Here is a 16,163-nt window from a genome sequence, read left to right on the forward strand (position 1 = left end):
ATTGAATTGAATTGAATTGAACTTAGTAGTTGTTTCTCTTTGTCTCTCTCTCTCTCTCTCTCCCTCCTTCATCTCCCTCTCCTCCCTCTCGTTTCCTCAGAGAGTGGACCTCTCTCTGAAGACCTCCATTCCTTGGTTGGTGCTGGCCGGTTCAGGGGGCGTGGCCGACTTCTTGAGTGACATGCTGGAGAACCTGTCCTCTGCCCCCGTCGCCCCGTCCTCCGGTGAAGGAGACGGCGAGGCGGGGCCCAGCGTCGACCTGAAAGACAGAGTGGCAGAACGGGTTAAGAAACATTTCCCTGCCGAAGCGGAGACCGACAAACTCGTGGAACGGGTAAGAGAGCCACAGGTCAACTCAACAGCTGCAAGCCACAGGCTTCTAGAACCTGTTTGTCCTGTACACCTCGCCAATCACAGGGACAGGAATGTTGTTGGATTGTTACATCACACTCAAATTCTAAATCAGATTTATTGGCATCACAAGAAAGAGAACTAAGTTGCAGAAGCAATACAGTCACTTTTGAGGCATCAACAGTTTTTCAGTACATAACCAATAATACATGAATATGAAGAATTATAGCAACAACAAGATAATCGAAAGCCATTTAACGGGGCGGCTGTGGCTCAGGAGGTAGAGCGGGTCATCCACTAATCAGAAGGTCAGTGGTTCGATCCCTGGCTGCATCCCAGTCCACATGTCGAAGTGTCCTTGGGCAAGACACTGAACCCCAAAGTTGCTCCTGATGGCTGTGCCAGCGCCCTGCGTGCCACCTTCGGTGTGTGAATGTAGGCACATTGTAAAGCGCTTTGGATAAAAGTGCTTTATAAATGCAGTCCGTTTACCATTTAACAATATTTCAATTTATAATTATAGTTAACAGTAATCCACATTCTCCATCTCTGTATTCTATCTCTTTCTCTCCCCTCCCCCCTCCGATCTTTTCTCCTCTACTGTGTACCGTTGAGTAAGAAGCTATATTCTCTCTCTCTCTCTCTCTCTCTCTCTCTCTCTCTCTCTCTCTCTCAATATTATATATATATATATATATATATATATATATATATATATATATATATATATATATATATATATATATGAGAGAGAGAGAGAGAGAAGCTAATGTTCAACGTGTACCGTTGAATAAGAAGCTTAAATATGCATAAACACACTACACTACATTACATTACTGCATGATATCCACCAAGATACCATCACGTCGGAATGAGATGTTTGGAGCGGGGGAGTCTGGTCCTAGACCTGGTGAGACGAGGGAGGAGCCCGGCCGGGTGGCAACCCACAGAGCCCGGTCCCTCTACGTACCAGAGCCCCCCCCCCCCCCCCCCGGTCCCGGCAGAGTAGTTTCCGGAGCAGCGGATTGAGTGGCCCTGACCACGTGACCACCTTCGACCCTAGAGGGCTGACCGTGGGTAGCTACTGGGACGTAAGTTGGGGCTTGGCCAGCCCCGGCTGGGTCACCTGGGCGAGGGTGTATGATGTTGCGAGACCCGAAACATCCTATGACCCCAGGGTACATCACTGAGGATATGTCCCAGTTGCATCCATGCAATGTTTTTCTTTATATACACTCTCTCTCTCCCCAAGTTTCCATGTCTTCCATTTTGAGACTATCTAGTGACACGTGGTCAGACCCCACGTCTTATGTCAGCAGACGGAGGGTCTGAATCACAAGTCAGAATTCCTACAGCTGGGCCGTTATGGAGGTCCGCCTCTCTGCGTGCACTGGTGCATCGTTCAGAATGTATCGCCCCACCAGTTGCGTCACGCAAATAAGGAGGTCCGTGGTTGGTCTGTCACGCATTCTGTTTTGGTCTGATGGGACGGTCCTTAACCACTTGTCAAAGAGCTGTGCCCCAGATGTAGATCTACAGCTGGCTACCGCGAGACTGTATTCACCTTATGTAGCCCCGCCCACTTGACCCAGCTGTGTTATGACTTCCTGTTCAAAACACTGTCTGTTTTACCTGCTCACTAGTACTGTACTGTCACAGCAAGTGTCAACACAATAGGAAGTAACTGGCTGACCCCTGTGTTGGAACATAAGGTGAATAGACTATCAAATGAAGGCAAAAATGCCCCCCCCCACAAAAAACTATTGTAGTCATATCAAGTTCCTGTATCAAGTTCCTCTATACAGTTGTAGTCATATCAAGTTCCTGTATACAGTTGTAGTCATATCAAGTTCCTGTATACATTTGGTGCATCCTGTCTCCTTGTCTCTGCTCTCCAGGCTCTGAGCATCTACCAGAACAAAGACCTGATCACTTTCTACGATGGAGAACAGGAGGGGCCAGATGACTTCGACACAGTCCTGCTCAAGGCCTTGGTGGGAGGTACATGCCGCTAATCTGTATTATAAATATTGCAAAGATTACAGATTAAATCACTTCCTTATTTTGGTCTGTGTGTTCGTGTGTGTGTGTGTGTGTGTGTTTCAGCCAGTAAGCAGCGCATGTCGACTGACGCCAGCCCCTACACTGAGGAGCTGAAGCTCGCTGTCACCTGGAACAGAGTCGACATCGCCAAGAGCGAACTCTTCAATGGAGACATCCACTGGAGGGTGAGGGAGGAATGATGTGTTACCCTTATGTGTTCTGTAGGTGTACTGTATCATAATTATCTATCACACAAAATGCAGAAATTGGTGCACTGGATTTACATGCACACATGATGTTTTTCTAATCAGTTGTAACCCTGGAATGAGCTGTTTATCGACACAGATTGTTTTTACAGTAAACATTTCCACAATTGTCACATGGGGAAATTGAATTGTATATAAAAAAAAACTACATGTATGTAAATATAGTAAAATGTTATATAATCCTGCTATTGAATTACATATACATCAGAATAACCCGTCACCTTCATCCACCCAACAGTATGAAGACTTGGAGGACCCCATGACGGACGCGCTTGTCAACAACAAGCCTCAGTTTGTGCGTCTTTTCACTGAGAACGGCCTCAACATCCTGGACTACCTGACCTACGGCCGGCTGGAAAGCCTCTACCGCTCGGTGGCCGACGGCACGCTGGCCTACCAGCTGCTACAGCGCCGCCTGGCGGAGCGGCAGGGAACCTCAGGCTCGTGCCACTCGCTGGGCAACCTGCTGGACTCGACTGCCAAAGAGACAGCGGGCAACACACCCAGCGGGCCGGCCAAGGAGCTCAGCCTTTTTGAGGTGGGATTCAGTTAGATATAAAGGAGACTTATTTTATGAGCTGTATGTAACACGGTTGGGATCAGTTCACTTGCAGGTCCAAATTAAAAGCTATCTGTTAACTCTTCGGTTTATAGAACATTTATTTGCAATCATTTTATTAAGAAGGAACCAGGAGAAGCTCGCACACTGATAGAAAAAATGGAATGTCCACTCCAAAGGTTCACGGATGTGAAGATGCCATATGTTTAATGGTCCATAAATGAATATACAAAACAATACAAAGGTGCTACCATGTGAAACAAAAGGCAGACTGAAGATGGCTTTGTAGCCAAAACGTTTCTGTTCAGTTTTCTTTCTTTTGTTTCACATGGTAGTACCTTTGTATTGTTTTGTATATTCATTTATGGACCATTAAACATATGGCATCTTCACATCCGTGAACCTTTGGAGTGGACATTCCATTTTTTCTATCAGTGTGCGAGCTTCTCCTGGTTCCTTCTTGACAATTTTTTGGCCTACGCACCTGATGTGAGTGTTTCTTTGGACTTGTAGCAAGAGCGCAAACACCCCATCTCATTTTTGCAATCATTTTATTAGAAATAACAATCTTTTGGGGGATTTTGAAGATTTCATTCTGAATTGAATAAATTGAGTGCTCAACATGGCGCACAACACATGTATGTTAAGAAAGGTGTGTCCCTACTTGGCTGGCAAAAGCCTCTGCAATAGGTAGAATCAGAAATAAGATGTATTTGCCCACTGACTTGTCTTTGTTGCCTGTGTTCCCCGTACGTCTCCCCAGGTGTCGTGTGTCCTTGAGAGTTTAATGGGTGACGTGTGCCAGCCGTTCTACTTCTCTGCCCTGGGCCTGGAGCACATCTCCTCCAAGAGGAGGGCTCTCAGGGTATATTCCTCAGCTCTCCACATGTCTCCCATTGCAGTATCTTACCCTACTATTTATTATTATTATTATTAGGGATGTCACGATACACTCAGTTGACGATACGATACGATACACGATATTGGGTTCACGATAACGATACGATACGATATTTTAACAATATTTTTTTGCGATTGATTTGTAAGTTGAGGGGGCATCCTCCACGCTAATTTGAGTAATTTCACCATTTTCATCCTCCGTGTCTGTAACGTCCCTCGTCTGTTCAAACAAAGCAATGAAAAGGAGAACGAGCATGCAATCAGATGCAGATCAGTGCCACCATGTTCAGCTTCTTTTTCTCACGATATGAGATTTCATCTCAACGATACGTATTGTCACGTTTTGATATCGCGATATATTGTGGGACGATATATTGTGACATCCCTAATTATTATTATTTACTGTGCAGCCCAAACCTCACTGAGCCATTTTCATGTCCGGAATTCTATCAAATAAACAATGCACATGTAGTTTTTAAAAGACTAGCCGTTGTCTGTTGCTATTGTCTGTCTCATTCCATCTTGTCTTCCCTTCCTTCCTTCCTTCCTTGTTCCCCCATCCCAGCGGGCCAGTAAGCTGCTGCGTGGAGACTGTTTGTACCGGACCCAGCGCTGCCTCTTCCCCTGGGCCTCGCTCTTCATCTGGGCCGTGCTGCAGAACCGCAGCAAGATGGCCGAACTCTTCTGGGAGATGGTACACAGCTGCAGACACTTATTCAATGTTTTTATTTGACCTTTATTTATAGAGGGGGAATCTCACTGAGAGCAATGCTCTCTTTTTCAGGAGCGCCCTGTTCACATTCACACACACACATTCATACCTGGAAGCTGACCAGTACAACCACAGTCTGATCTGCTGGCCACTGAGCAGCTCCACTGGAGCAGTTGGGGTTAAAGGCCTTGCTCATGGGCACCTCAGTGGTGGTAATGAGGGAGGGGCAAGCTCTGCCTTTTCAGTCCCGGGGATTGAACCAACAACCTTATCGTTAATCGATCGTCATCATATTGTGATATGTTGACAAGGCATATCGTGACATATTCTGTTGTCTAAATTGATGATAACAAGCAGATTTTATTGAAATAATTGACATTAATTTCAAAGTTTTGTTTGACATCACATGGTGGCTCAGTGGTTAGCACTGTAGCATGAAGGTTGTGGGTTCGAATCTCCACCCCGGTCCTTTCTGTGTGGAGTTTGTGTGGGTTTCCTCCGGGTGCTCCCGTTTCCTCCCACAGTCTAAATATATGCTGCGTTTGTGTACTATCCTAATGTAATCTAGTCAAATGTGTAGTATGTAATTTATATTATGTATGTCACCTGTGTATGTGTGTGTATATATATATATGATGTAGTACACTGGTGATGCTATGTAAAGCTCTTTCAGACATGCTTGTGTGATACGGGGCTATAGACATAACTGAACTGAATTGAACACCTAACATTGGCATTCAGTTCAATGCGATAAATATAAATTAGATTATTTATGTGAATTTGATTGGATACAGTTCAGTCCAATTCATTTTTCCACTGACTGGGCTCAACTTGCACATGGTGTGACTACCACCAACTTCAGCTATGTGTCTCTACATAAAGCCTCTCTGATCACCGTATGGAGAGAATGTACGGACGTACTTTTCCAGCTGACGAACCGCTTCATAGTGCAGAGTAGTATAATCCTGGCCTGATGATAACTCATGTGGAGGGAGTTTGTTTGTACTCAGTCCTGCTCCTGTCTTCCTCGCTGTCTCCGTCAGGCGGGGGAGTCAGTGCTGAGCGCTCTGAGCGGCTGTAAGATGCTGAGGGAACTGTCCAAGCTGGAGAGTGAGACAGAGACCAAACTGTCCATGAAGGAGCTGGCCCAGCGCTTTGAGAACCTGGCACACGGTGAGACCTTCAATCCATCATCCACCAATTACAACAATAGATCATAGGGAGGAGATTGATACAGCATAGTATTGCAATATTTTGTGGCAATATATTATATCGCACAAATGCCAAGTATCGCAATATGTTATTATTACGGTATATAAATTGTCAGGTGTGTGCAGCATTTATGACAGGTTTTTATGTCGGTGTGTCTACTTGACAATTCTTCTGCAATAAAAGTGATTGAAGCGAGATGAACAGACTGGAAACTTTATCTTAGATAAAAACAGATTTTTGACAAAGTTTTACCTTTGAGGACATAATTTGCAGTGGAAAAAGGGTAATCGATCGCAATACTCAATAAATCGCAATACTAGTAGCATATCGCAATGCTATTGTATCGTGACTTGAATGTCGTGATAGTATCGTATTGTGGGGCGTCTGGTGATTCCCACCACCCTGTAATACAATGCATGCAAAGTTAGATGAGCGGACATTTTGTTTCACATCTCCACAGACATGCTCAGTGATATCTCCTTGTTTATGTCTAAACTACAGTACAGATGTGCAAATGATTACATGCTCAAAAAAGTACTGATTTGTACATGAAGTTTTGGTTCCATTTGTCTTGACCAAGTGGTGAATATCTAAAGAAAGTCCCACCTGACTGTGTGTACTTGCCTTGTGTGCCCTCTCCCTCCCCTCAGATGTGTTCGGCTCTTGCTATCAGAGCAATGAGACTCGCTCCTTCAGACTGCTGATCAGGAAATCTCCGGTTTGGGGCGGCACCACCTGTCTTCAGATGGGGATGGCCGCCGACGCGCGCCTTTTCTTCAGCCACGACGGAGTACAGGTGTGTCACTTTGAAATGTATTAAATAAATCTGAGCTTCAGTCAACTTCACACCTGTAAAGGTTTTGACGCTATCGCGCTCACAGAATATGCCCACAGACATATAAACACACACACAGACTCATGAGGTGAAAACAATACCAGCCGACGGTGTCGCGACTGGTAATAAGTAGATATATAAAAACAATAATGGCAATGAATCAGAACTAATTAATACACACAAAAAGGTAAGTATAAAGAACACTTTTGTACACTGTAGGTGTTAAAATGGTGTAATTCCCTTCTCCTCCAGTCCCTGCTGTCCCAGATCTGGTGGGGTGACATGAAGAGGAACACGGAGGTGTGGAAGCACCTGCTCACCTTCTTCTGCCCCGTCCTCTGCTACACCAACCTCATCTCCTTCAGGTCGGCTACACCAACCTCACTTCCTTCAGGTTTAGCCTCCACATGATCCTCACTCTGACTACCTGCCAACTGTTCTCTTTTCTCTTTCCCAGAAGCTCTTAGTACGGCCATTTCCTTTGTTTCTTGTCATTAGCATTTAGAAGTTTCAGATTTCAGAACTGTCAATAATTCCCATTTCACCGTACTCACTCGCACTCTGCACAATGGCATCTGTGGTGTCTATTGTATTTTAACATTTTAGCGCCCCCCACAGGACACATGAGGACCAGCAGCAAGAGGATTCGGGGAAACCAAGTGATGACGCGCCCGGCCGTGACAGCGACAGCCTCTACGGGACCACCATCTTCTCTTTCTCTGATATCAAGCACATGTAATTATTATTCCTATGTTACAATACATCATTTTTCAGACACTTTTATCCAGAGCGACTTACTTGACACATTTTGTCAACAGTAGTGAAATCAACTGTGTAACACAGTCTCTGTCAGCTAAGACTTTCTTCAAAAGGAGTAGAGTAGCATTTGTAGAAGGTATTTTTCAGAAGGAATAAGAAGCATTAGGATTTTCTTTGAAGAGGAAGAGAAAGAGGAAGGATGTTAGTTAGTTCAAGATGGACCCAGGTGGAGTCTGAAAAGGTGTGTTGTCTCCGTCGAAAGATGGGCAGTGATTCGGCCTTCCTGACAGAAAAGGGAAGCTCGTTCCACCATTGTGGCGCCAGGGACGAGAAGAGTCGCGACTGGGATGAGCGACTTTTGAGCCCACGTAGCGATGGAGGGGCGAGGCGATCTGCAAGGGTGGAGGAGCGGAGGGAGCGGTGAGAGGTTTGGAGCCTGACCATAGATTGTAGGTACAGAGGAGCAGTCTGGTGTACTGCCCTGTAGGGGGCAGTCTGGTGTACTGCCCTGTAGGCCAGTACCAGTGTCTTGAATTTGATGCGTGCCAAGATGAGAAGCCAGTGAAGGTCCCGGAAGAGGGGAGAGAATGCGCTGCAGCATTCTGAATGAGCTGTAACGGTCGGATGACACACACTAACACATGGTTCTTTCTATAGAGCGTCAGTTTGTCACACACTAACACAACACATGGTTCTTTCTATAGAGCGTCAGTTTGTCACATGTCATACACTAACATATGGTTCTTTCTATAGAGCGCCAGTTGGTCACACACTAACACAACACATGGTTCTTTCTATAGAGCGTCAGTTGGTCACACACTAACACATGGTTCTTTCTATAGAGCGTCAGTTTGTCACACACTAACACAACACATGGTTCTTTCTATAGAGCGCCAGTCGGTCACACACTAACACAACACATGGTTCTTTCTATAGAGCATCAGTTTGTCACACACTAACACATGGTTCTTTCTATAGAGCGTCAGTTTGTCGCACACTTTTAGTTTTATTATTTGTTTTATTTGTTGTTCCAGTGAAGCTGATGCACAGGGAGCAAACAGTCCCAGATCAGCAACTATCAAAGGTGAGTCTTTAACTGCCACTAACAATGAACTCCAATTCATCTAATCTCCCCACAGCACACCTGCTTACAGGCTAATTGATAAATTTATTTTATTGAATAAATAGCACTGCTTTAGTGTAGCGGCACTCCTTTAGTGTTTCAAAATGTGCAACTACTCAGCAGCAGTCCATGCAAAAAGCAAAGAGTCTGACGTGAATTTAGTGAAGAACAAACTGTTACAGACTAACAGGATTCATCAATTGGAAATAATTTTTCTCAGTTATAAAACTATTATACATAAGAATCTATAGCGAAATCTAATGTTCTGTAATAATCAACAAATATGACTATAGTACAAAATACAAATTAACTATTCAATATCACGAGTACTTTAATTGATACTATTTTCCTTATTTCAAATTTACAAATCACAAATATACCTCAAGCAAACTTACTTTACTTTTAGAGTGGCTCCTACACACAGGTCCATAGTGAGCTATGGTGCAGCTGTTGATTTGTGATATTGAATTGAATGATTGATTTGTGATTTCAGTGATCATCTTCCAATCCGGTTCCATTCACTTTCCTCACAGGCACACCCCACGCTCCCAGCCCGCCCAAGCGGCCGTTCATCGTGTCAAGATGGCGTCAGTTCTGGTTTGCGCCTGTCACCTCCTTCCTGGGCAACGTGCTCATGTACTTCCTCTTCCTCCTCCTTTTTGCCTACGTGCTATTGGTGGACTTCAAGCCCCCACCCCCCTCGGGCCCGGCCATCGCCGAGTACGTGCTGTACTTCTGGGTGTTCACCATTGTGTGTGAGGAGATCCGGGAGGTGGGTGGAGAAAGAGAGATGTCTTCCTTACATTTTTACATTTCACGCATCTGCCTAACATTCATGATCTCGTCTAGAGTAGGGTGACCAGACATCCCAGTTTGTCTGGGACGTCCCGAGTCCCGACAGATATCTCGGAAAGGTCCCGGTTTTCAACACTCACTACCAAACTGTCCTGGCTCCCATCCCAACTTAAAAAAATAATAATGCTATTATACTTGTTTTTCAGCGCTGATCATGTTCTGTCATGTGGAATTAAGTTGAATGAACCTCCATATGAAAAAAGTGTGCCGTTTAGAAGCAGAGAGTTGCCATGACCTGCAGCGCTACAAAATGCACTCTGGCCCTAAAAGAAATATCCTTTTTTTCCCAGTACGTGTGTTCTGTTCTGCAAATCATTCCGCTGATGTTTTTTGGCCCTGAAAGGTGTGAGCAGTGTCCCCCGGAAAGTATCCCCGTTTGACGGCTATAAACTGATCAGTTGATTGATGCTTTCTCCTCCAAGACTTTCTTTGTGGGATCTATGACCTGGCGCCAGAGGTTAAGGCAGTACATGCAGGACGTGTGGAACAAGTGTGACCTCATCGCCATCATCCTGTTCATCATAGGGCTGATCTGCAGGTAGACAAACCCTTCACCACACCTTTGGAATGTGAAATCAGCGTGTAAATACCAGTACTGTAGTAGTGCTCTTTAATTATCTTTAAAGTCGAACTGAACCTGTTCGTCACGTGCATAATGAGTCCGTTTCAGACTGAAAACATAGTTTGTCTAAGATGACAGGTTGAGAGGCGGGTCATAGTATCATGTCGATGATTTTATTTGACAATTCTGGGGACTGGATTGGGCTTTGGCCAATCCTGGCGTGTTCCGCCTCCAAATCGAGTGGGATTCAGTGTGTTGTGGCGCTCCCCTCGGGAAGAGCCTTTTGACGGGAGGAGTGGAGCTCAGCGACCCGCAGGCAGCCAGCTGCCTTCGTGTTGCCGAGCGGAGAGTGCAGCACGTCGGCCTGGAATCTCCGAAGTGCGACCCCTGACAACCAAGCTCTCGGATGCGCGTGCCATTATCGCTGCTGTAACGATACGATATTCCTGGAATGCACGTTTTAACGAGCCAGTTACATTTCTTTGCATTCTTAGAGATTATAGTTTTTGTTTTTTGTTCATGTTTCTAACAATTGGCCAAGTTAGTAGTTAGTTTATGGGATAGGAATTCTGCCAGATGACAGGCACTAGGCGCCATTTTCGACTTCATTTGGAAGAGAAAATTATCCAGAAATGAAGATTTGATTGAAGGCTGCATGTCGTGATATGATTGGTTGAAATGGGGTAGAAATTTGATAGTACTAGGTGACGTCAGCAAACTGTAAATTACTGTTATCAATGAAATCTTGAAAAACGAACTTTTGATGTGAAAAAGTGTGAAAAACTAAAGAAATTAGATTGTTGTGATTTGTTTTGCATACATTATTAAATAGGTGCACTGCATACCCAGGTATTTGAACTAAAAGAAAAGAAAAGTAATTCTTGGGTTCAGCTCGACTTTAAAGTTGTATTTGTATTTCAAGGCAAAGGTAATTTTACAAGTTGACCACTGGGTGGTGCTATTGCCATAGTCAATTTGTTTTCCTCTGCTTGTGTGTCAGGATGTTTGAGTGGTCATATGAGTTCGGCCGAGAGGCACTGTGTGTGGACTACATGGTCTTCACCCTCCGTCTTATCCACATCTTCGCCATCCACAAACAACTGGGCCCAAAAATCATCATTGTCGGCAAGATGGTGAGATATATCAAAAGATGGGCAAAAGTCGACATAAGTCAAAAGTTATTAAGCGAGATATTGCCATTATAATAACTGAAAAACGCCAATTTCCCCCTGTCCAGATGAAGGATATCTTCTTCTTCCTCTTCTTCCTGGGGGTGTGGATAATGGCGTATGGAGTAGCCAATCAGGCTCTGATTTACTCCTATGATCCCCGTCCAGATCGCATCTTCCGCAGAGTTTTCTACAGGCCGTACTTGCACATCTTTGGGCAGATCCCTGTGGAAGAGATCGATGGTAAAGTGTGTGTGTGTGTGTGTGTGTGTGTGTGTGTGTGTTTGTGGAGATGTGGGGAGAAATTGCAATTTTCATTTTAATTTCTGGCCAATGTGAGTGTATTGTATTTTTCTGCAGCCTGCACTGGCTTGCTTTCACATCTATCGCATCCCATCCTTAAACCGCTTCAAAGTTCACTGCAGAAACTAGTCTTTGGCCAGGTTGAAATGAACGGCCATCTTTTCTCCCTCTCTGTGTCGTTGTGTCCATCCCAGTGGGGAAGCGGTGGGACATGCCCTGCACAGACAACGTGACTGACATACAGTACGGTGCCGAGCCGTGCCGCAGCCCGTACGGTAACTGGCTGGTGGTGATTCTACTGGTCGTCTACCTGCTGGTCACCAACATCCTGCTCATCAATCTGCTCATCGCCATGTTCAGGTAGAGAACCAGGAGGGGGTTTCCGTTTCTCCATCTTTCTGTATCCGTAGTCCCCGGATCTCAGCTGCAACCATTAATCGATTAGTTGTCAACTGTTAAATTAATCGCCAACTATTTTGATAATAGATTTATTTGTTTGTTTGGTTCTTGTTTTTCTTTCTTTCTTTCTTTCTTTCTTGCTTTCTTTCTTTCTTTCTTTCTTCCTAATTGGTAAATTTCTCTGATTCCAGCTTCTTAAATGTGAATATTTTCTGGTTTCTTTACTCCTGAACATTTGAGGACATGATCTTGGGCTGTGGGAAAGACTGATCAACACTTTTTCACCATTTTCTGACATTTTATAGACCAAACAACAAATCGATTAACCGATAAAATAATGGACAGATTAATCGACAATGAAAATAATCGTGAGTTGTAGCCCTCGCTATTCACTGATCCATCCTTTTCTATCTCCATTCTGTCCATCACACTTTTCCTCATCCACCTCTTCAACACACTCATATTAATCCTCAGTTTTTCAGTTCTTAAGATGTAAGTGGGAGAAAACAGTATTTTTTTTTGGTCTTTTGTCCTTTGTTGTTCTTCCCTCTGTCCAGCCACACCTTCTCCAAGGTGCAGGAGAACAGCGACGTCTACTGGAAGTTCCAGCGCTACAATCTGATCGTTCAGTACCACTCCCGGCCCTCCCTGGCCCCGCCCTTCATCATCCTCTCCCACCTCCACCTCTTCATCAAGAGGAACATCCGCAAGGTGCCCTCCGTCAAGATCCACCACTTTGGTCAGTATTTGAAGTTTTTTAGTGAGTGCTCAAATGAGTAGTCGATTAATCGATTATTTGATCGACAGACATTTAACCGATTCATCGTTTTCATTTGTAAGTAATTTACAAGTTTTAAGTATCAGTAAAAACACCAAACATTTGCTGGTTAAAGTTTCAAAAATGCTCAGATTTGCTTGCTTTTGTCAATTTCATATAATGGTTGCTGGTCAGACTAGCAATTTTAAGACCTGTAACTTCTCATGTGCATTTGTCATAATTTTCAACATTTTACAAACTAAATGGTTATTCAAAAAATAATAGATATATTAGTCTATAATTAAAGTAATCTTTCGTTGCAGTGCTAATTTTCTAAGTCGATGAGTAAATAAAGGCAGCAGAATTAGTGTCAAGGGTAATATGAATGGTGAGTGTGGTCATGAACATGAGAATTGCTCACACATCTAGTGTCATCCAGTCGCTGCCAATGTGATATTTTAATTTGTAGGAATAGCTGAGGCCAAGCCTTGTGTCCTAACCCCAGTTTCTGCCATCCAAGATGTCATGCTAATTACTAACTAATTACTAGCATTTGTAGCAGGGTGGTAGCCTGGGTAAACCCAGCCTTCAACGTGATGTCACAGGCTATGCCTGTAGCGTAAGTCTTCGTGACTGATAGCACATAGAGGTCACGTGGAGGCTGGGTTTACCCAGGCTAGCAGAGTGGTGGAGGGATTATGCTAATTACTAACTAATTACTATCATATGTAGCAGGGTGGTGGAGGGATTATGCTAATTACTAACTAATTACTATCATATGTAGCAGGGTGGTGGAGGGATTATGCTAATTACTAACTAATTACTATCATATGTAGCAGGGTGGTGGAGGGATTATGTTAATTACTAACTAATTACTAGCATGTGTAGCAGAATGGTGGAGGGATTATGCTAATTACTAACTAATTACTATCATATGTAGCAGGGTGGTGGAGGGATTATGCTAATTACTAACTAATTACTAGCATGTTTAGCAGAATGGTGGAGGGATTATGCTAATTACTAACTAATTACTATCATATGTAGCAGGGTGGTGGAGGGATTATGCTAATTACTAACTAATTACTAGCATGTGTAGCAGAATGGTGGAGGGATTATGCTAATTACTAACTAATTACTATCATATGTAGCAGGGTGGTGGAGGGATTATGCTAATAACTAACTAATTACTAGCATATGTAGCAGGGTGGTGGAGGGATTATGCTAATTACTAACTAATTACTAGCATGTGTAGCAGAATGGTGGAGGGATTGTGCTAATTACTAACTAATTACTAGCATGTGTAGCAGGGTGGTGGAGGGATTATGCTAATTACTAACTAATTACTAGCATGTGTAGCAGGGTGGTGGAGGGATTATGCTAATTACTAGCATGTGTAGCAGGGTGGTGGTTTGTGACAGCAGCACCAGCCCTGCTGATACAATAATAACGCTGACATATTTCCTTGCGCTTAGTATTGGAGTTGAGAGGTAAAGCGGCAAACAGGCTGATGACATGGGAAACCATTCAGAAGGAGAACTACCTGACCGGCCAGAGCAAGATCCAGAGAGGCAGTGACACAGAGAGGCTCAAACGGATGTCTGTCAAGTAAGCTGCCTTCCTACTGTACCTTCTGACTCATGGTTCCTGAAGTTGCAATTTATTTCTTTGTTTGGTTCCATTGTATTGAGATGAAAGTTTTATTTGGCAGAGTGGACAGTGTGCTGAAACATCTGACTGAATCCAGAGACTTTGACCACAGGCTGAGGGCTTTGGAGACTGAGGTAAAATCAAAGGCTGTCTCTGGTCTGCAGAGGTCTTCTTCCTGCACTGACTCCTAGTATACCTACAATAATATTCACTCTTCTCAGGGGTGCTGAAAATGAGAGTTTGGGGCATTACTGTATGTATGTCATTCAGGGGCATAGTGCGGGTTAAACGCACCTTTTTGAAATGAGTTTACTCACCTATTTTCAGATCAACTCTTATCAACCAAGGTGGGTAAACTACTCACCTTGGATAGTTTACCCACCTCTGTATTTACCACTATATCTTCTTGTTTTTTTTATATCCTCAGATGGAGTTTAACTCCAATGCTCTCAGCTGGATCATGGAGACGTTGGCACAAGGCAGCACAGTCAAACCCTCTCGCCCTCCACCTACCAGAGGTAGTTCTACCTACCTTACACCTACCAGAGGTACTTCTTCTAAACAGTTATGAAATGAGAATAGAGCTTTTGAAACCGTACAAAAGAGGCCGCATGGTAGTCATGGTAATATGTCACAGGTTTGTATTCACAATGCTTGTTTGACTGTCTTGCTTCATATCTAGCCTCAGTGTTTGCCTCCAGCACTTCATAGCTGTGGTAAAGTTAAGTCATACTCTGTCTCTTCTCCCCAGACGGATTCCCCTCTTCCTCCACTCCTGCCTGATGCAATCTTGACGTTTACCTTCAGTCACTCAGACTCAGTGCTCTCTTCGGCTGCTCCTAGCATCCTAGCAGCTGTCTTACGTACGGCCAACGTAATGCCCCCCCCCCTGTTCCCCCCCCCCCCCCCCGCTAAGTATTCTCAATGATCCCGAACTGAAACAAAAGGGCAAATGGAACCAGCACTACTTTTTACTCTCTTTTTTTTAACAGTATTTTGTAAACCCAAAGGCTGATATTTCTTTACATGTGCAATGTACTCAAATGCAAAGGGAAGTATCTGTATTTATAATGTGGCATGATGTATTTTACTAGCCAATACTATATAACATGTCTTGGAAAGTGTCTTTGCTGCACTTTTGAACGGGTAGCTAGACCTTGGATACTTAAACTCAATTATTACACTGTTTACATGGGGTATACTTTATATCCATATTTGAAATACTTTTGCTGTTCAGTTTGAAAAGCTGTTGCCAAATGATTGAGTTATCATGATGTTACAAAAAGTTAAATGTTAAACCATGTTAAGAATGAATGCTAAAGGTACTGTATGTTACTGTATATGGGTGTATTCTGGCTATTAAATGGTACATGTTGTTACAGCACAGTAGCATTGGGACTGCTCTCACTAACAGGCCCAGAATCATTTCTGCATTTAGGGCTCGTGCTCAAGACTGGCCAATTGAATTAGACCGGTGTAGACGATCAAATAGTATTGATCCCCATCGTCAGATTAGACCAGAAATCTGTTTTATTTTTATTTTGATTTGATTTGATTTATTTCTGGGTAAAAAACAAATACAAACATCACAGGATGCAGGTATTGCCCAAAGGATAGCACATCAAAGTATTTACACACTTGTTTCCAATGTGGTCCTTGGTGTCAAGACAGTACATCGAATGACATACAGTACATGCAGGCAGTAAAATAA

General features: G+C 43.7%; 1 protein-coding gene across 2 annotated transcripts in view; it reads left to right on the forward strand.

The window, feature by feature from the left end:
• Positions 1-15,803, forward strand: part of LOC310774725 (transient receptor potential cation channel subfamily M member 4-like) — a 25,663-nt gene extending 9,860 nt beyond the window's left edge. Inside the window, exons 8-28 of one of the 2 annotated variants that reach the window (XM_083634852.1) lie at positions 101-334; positions 2,250-2,352; positions 2,458-2,579; positions 2,899-3,198; positions 3,983-4,084; positions 4,685-4,813; positions 5,875-6,004; positions 6,694-6,839; positions 7,131-7,243; positions 7,497-7,613; positions 8,672-8,721; positions 9,294-9,532; positions 10,038-10,153; positions 11,178-11,310; positions 11,415-11,589; positions 11,844-12,009; positions 12,606-12,787; positions 14,278-14,410; positions 14,514-14,586; positions 14,880-15,000; positions 15,204-15,803. In XM_083634852.1, the coding sequence (XP_083490978.1) occupies positions 101-334; positions 2,250-2,352; positions 2,458-2,579; positions 2,899-3,198; positions 3,983-4,084; positions 4,685-4,813; positions 5,875-6,004; positions 6,694-6,839; positions 7,131-7,243; positions 7,497-7,613; positions 8,672-8,721; positions 9,294-9,532; positions 10,038-10,153; positions 11,178-11,310; positions 11,415-11,589; positions 11,844-12,009; positions 12,606-12,787; positions 14,278-14,410; positions 14,514-14,586; positions 14,880-15,000; positions 15,204-15,235 (2,916 nt within the window). In that variant the 3' untranslated portion in view covers positions 15,236-15,803. The remainder of the gene's footprint in view (positions 1-100; positions 335-2,249; positions 2,353-2,457; positions 2,580-2,898; positions 3,199-3,982; positions 4,085-4,684; positions 4,814-5,874; positions 6,005-6,693; positions 6,840-7,130; positions 7,244-7,496; positions 7,614-8,671; positions 8,722-9,293; positions 9,533-10,037; positions 10,154-11,177; positions 11,311-11,414; positions 11,590-11,843; positions 12,010-12,605; positions 12,788-14,277; positions 14,411-14,513; positions 14,587-14,879; positions 15,001-15,203) is intronic. The other variant, XM_083634853.1, reaches the window with a different exon arrangement.
• The last annotated feature ends 360 nt before the right edge of the window (positions 15,804-16,163 follow it).

Source organism: Poromitra crassiceps, assembly GCF_964638095.1.
Source record: "Poromitra crassiceps genome assembly, chromosome: 4".
Classification (NCBI taxonomy): Eukaryota; Metazoa; Chordata; class Actinopteri; order Beryciformes; family Melamphaidae; genus Poromitra; species Poromitra crassiceps.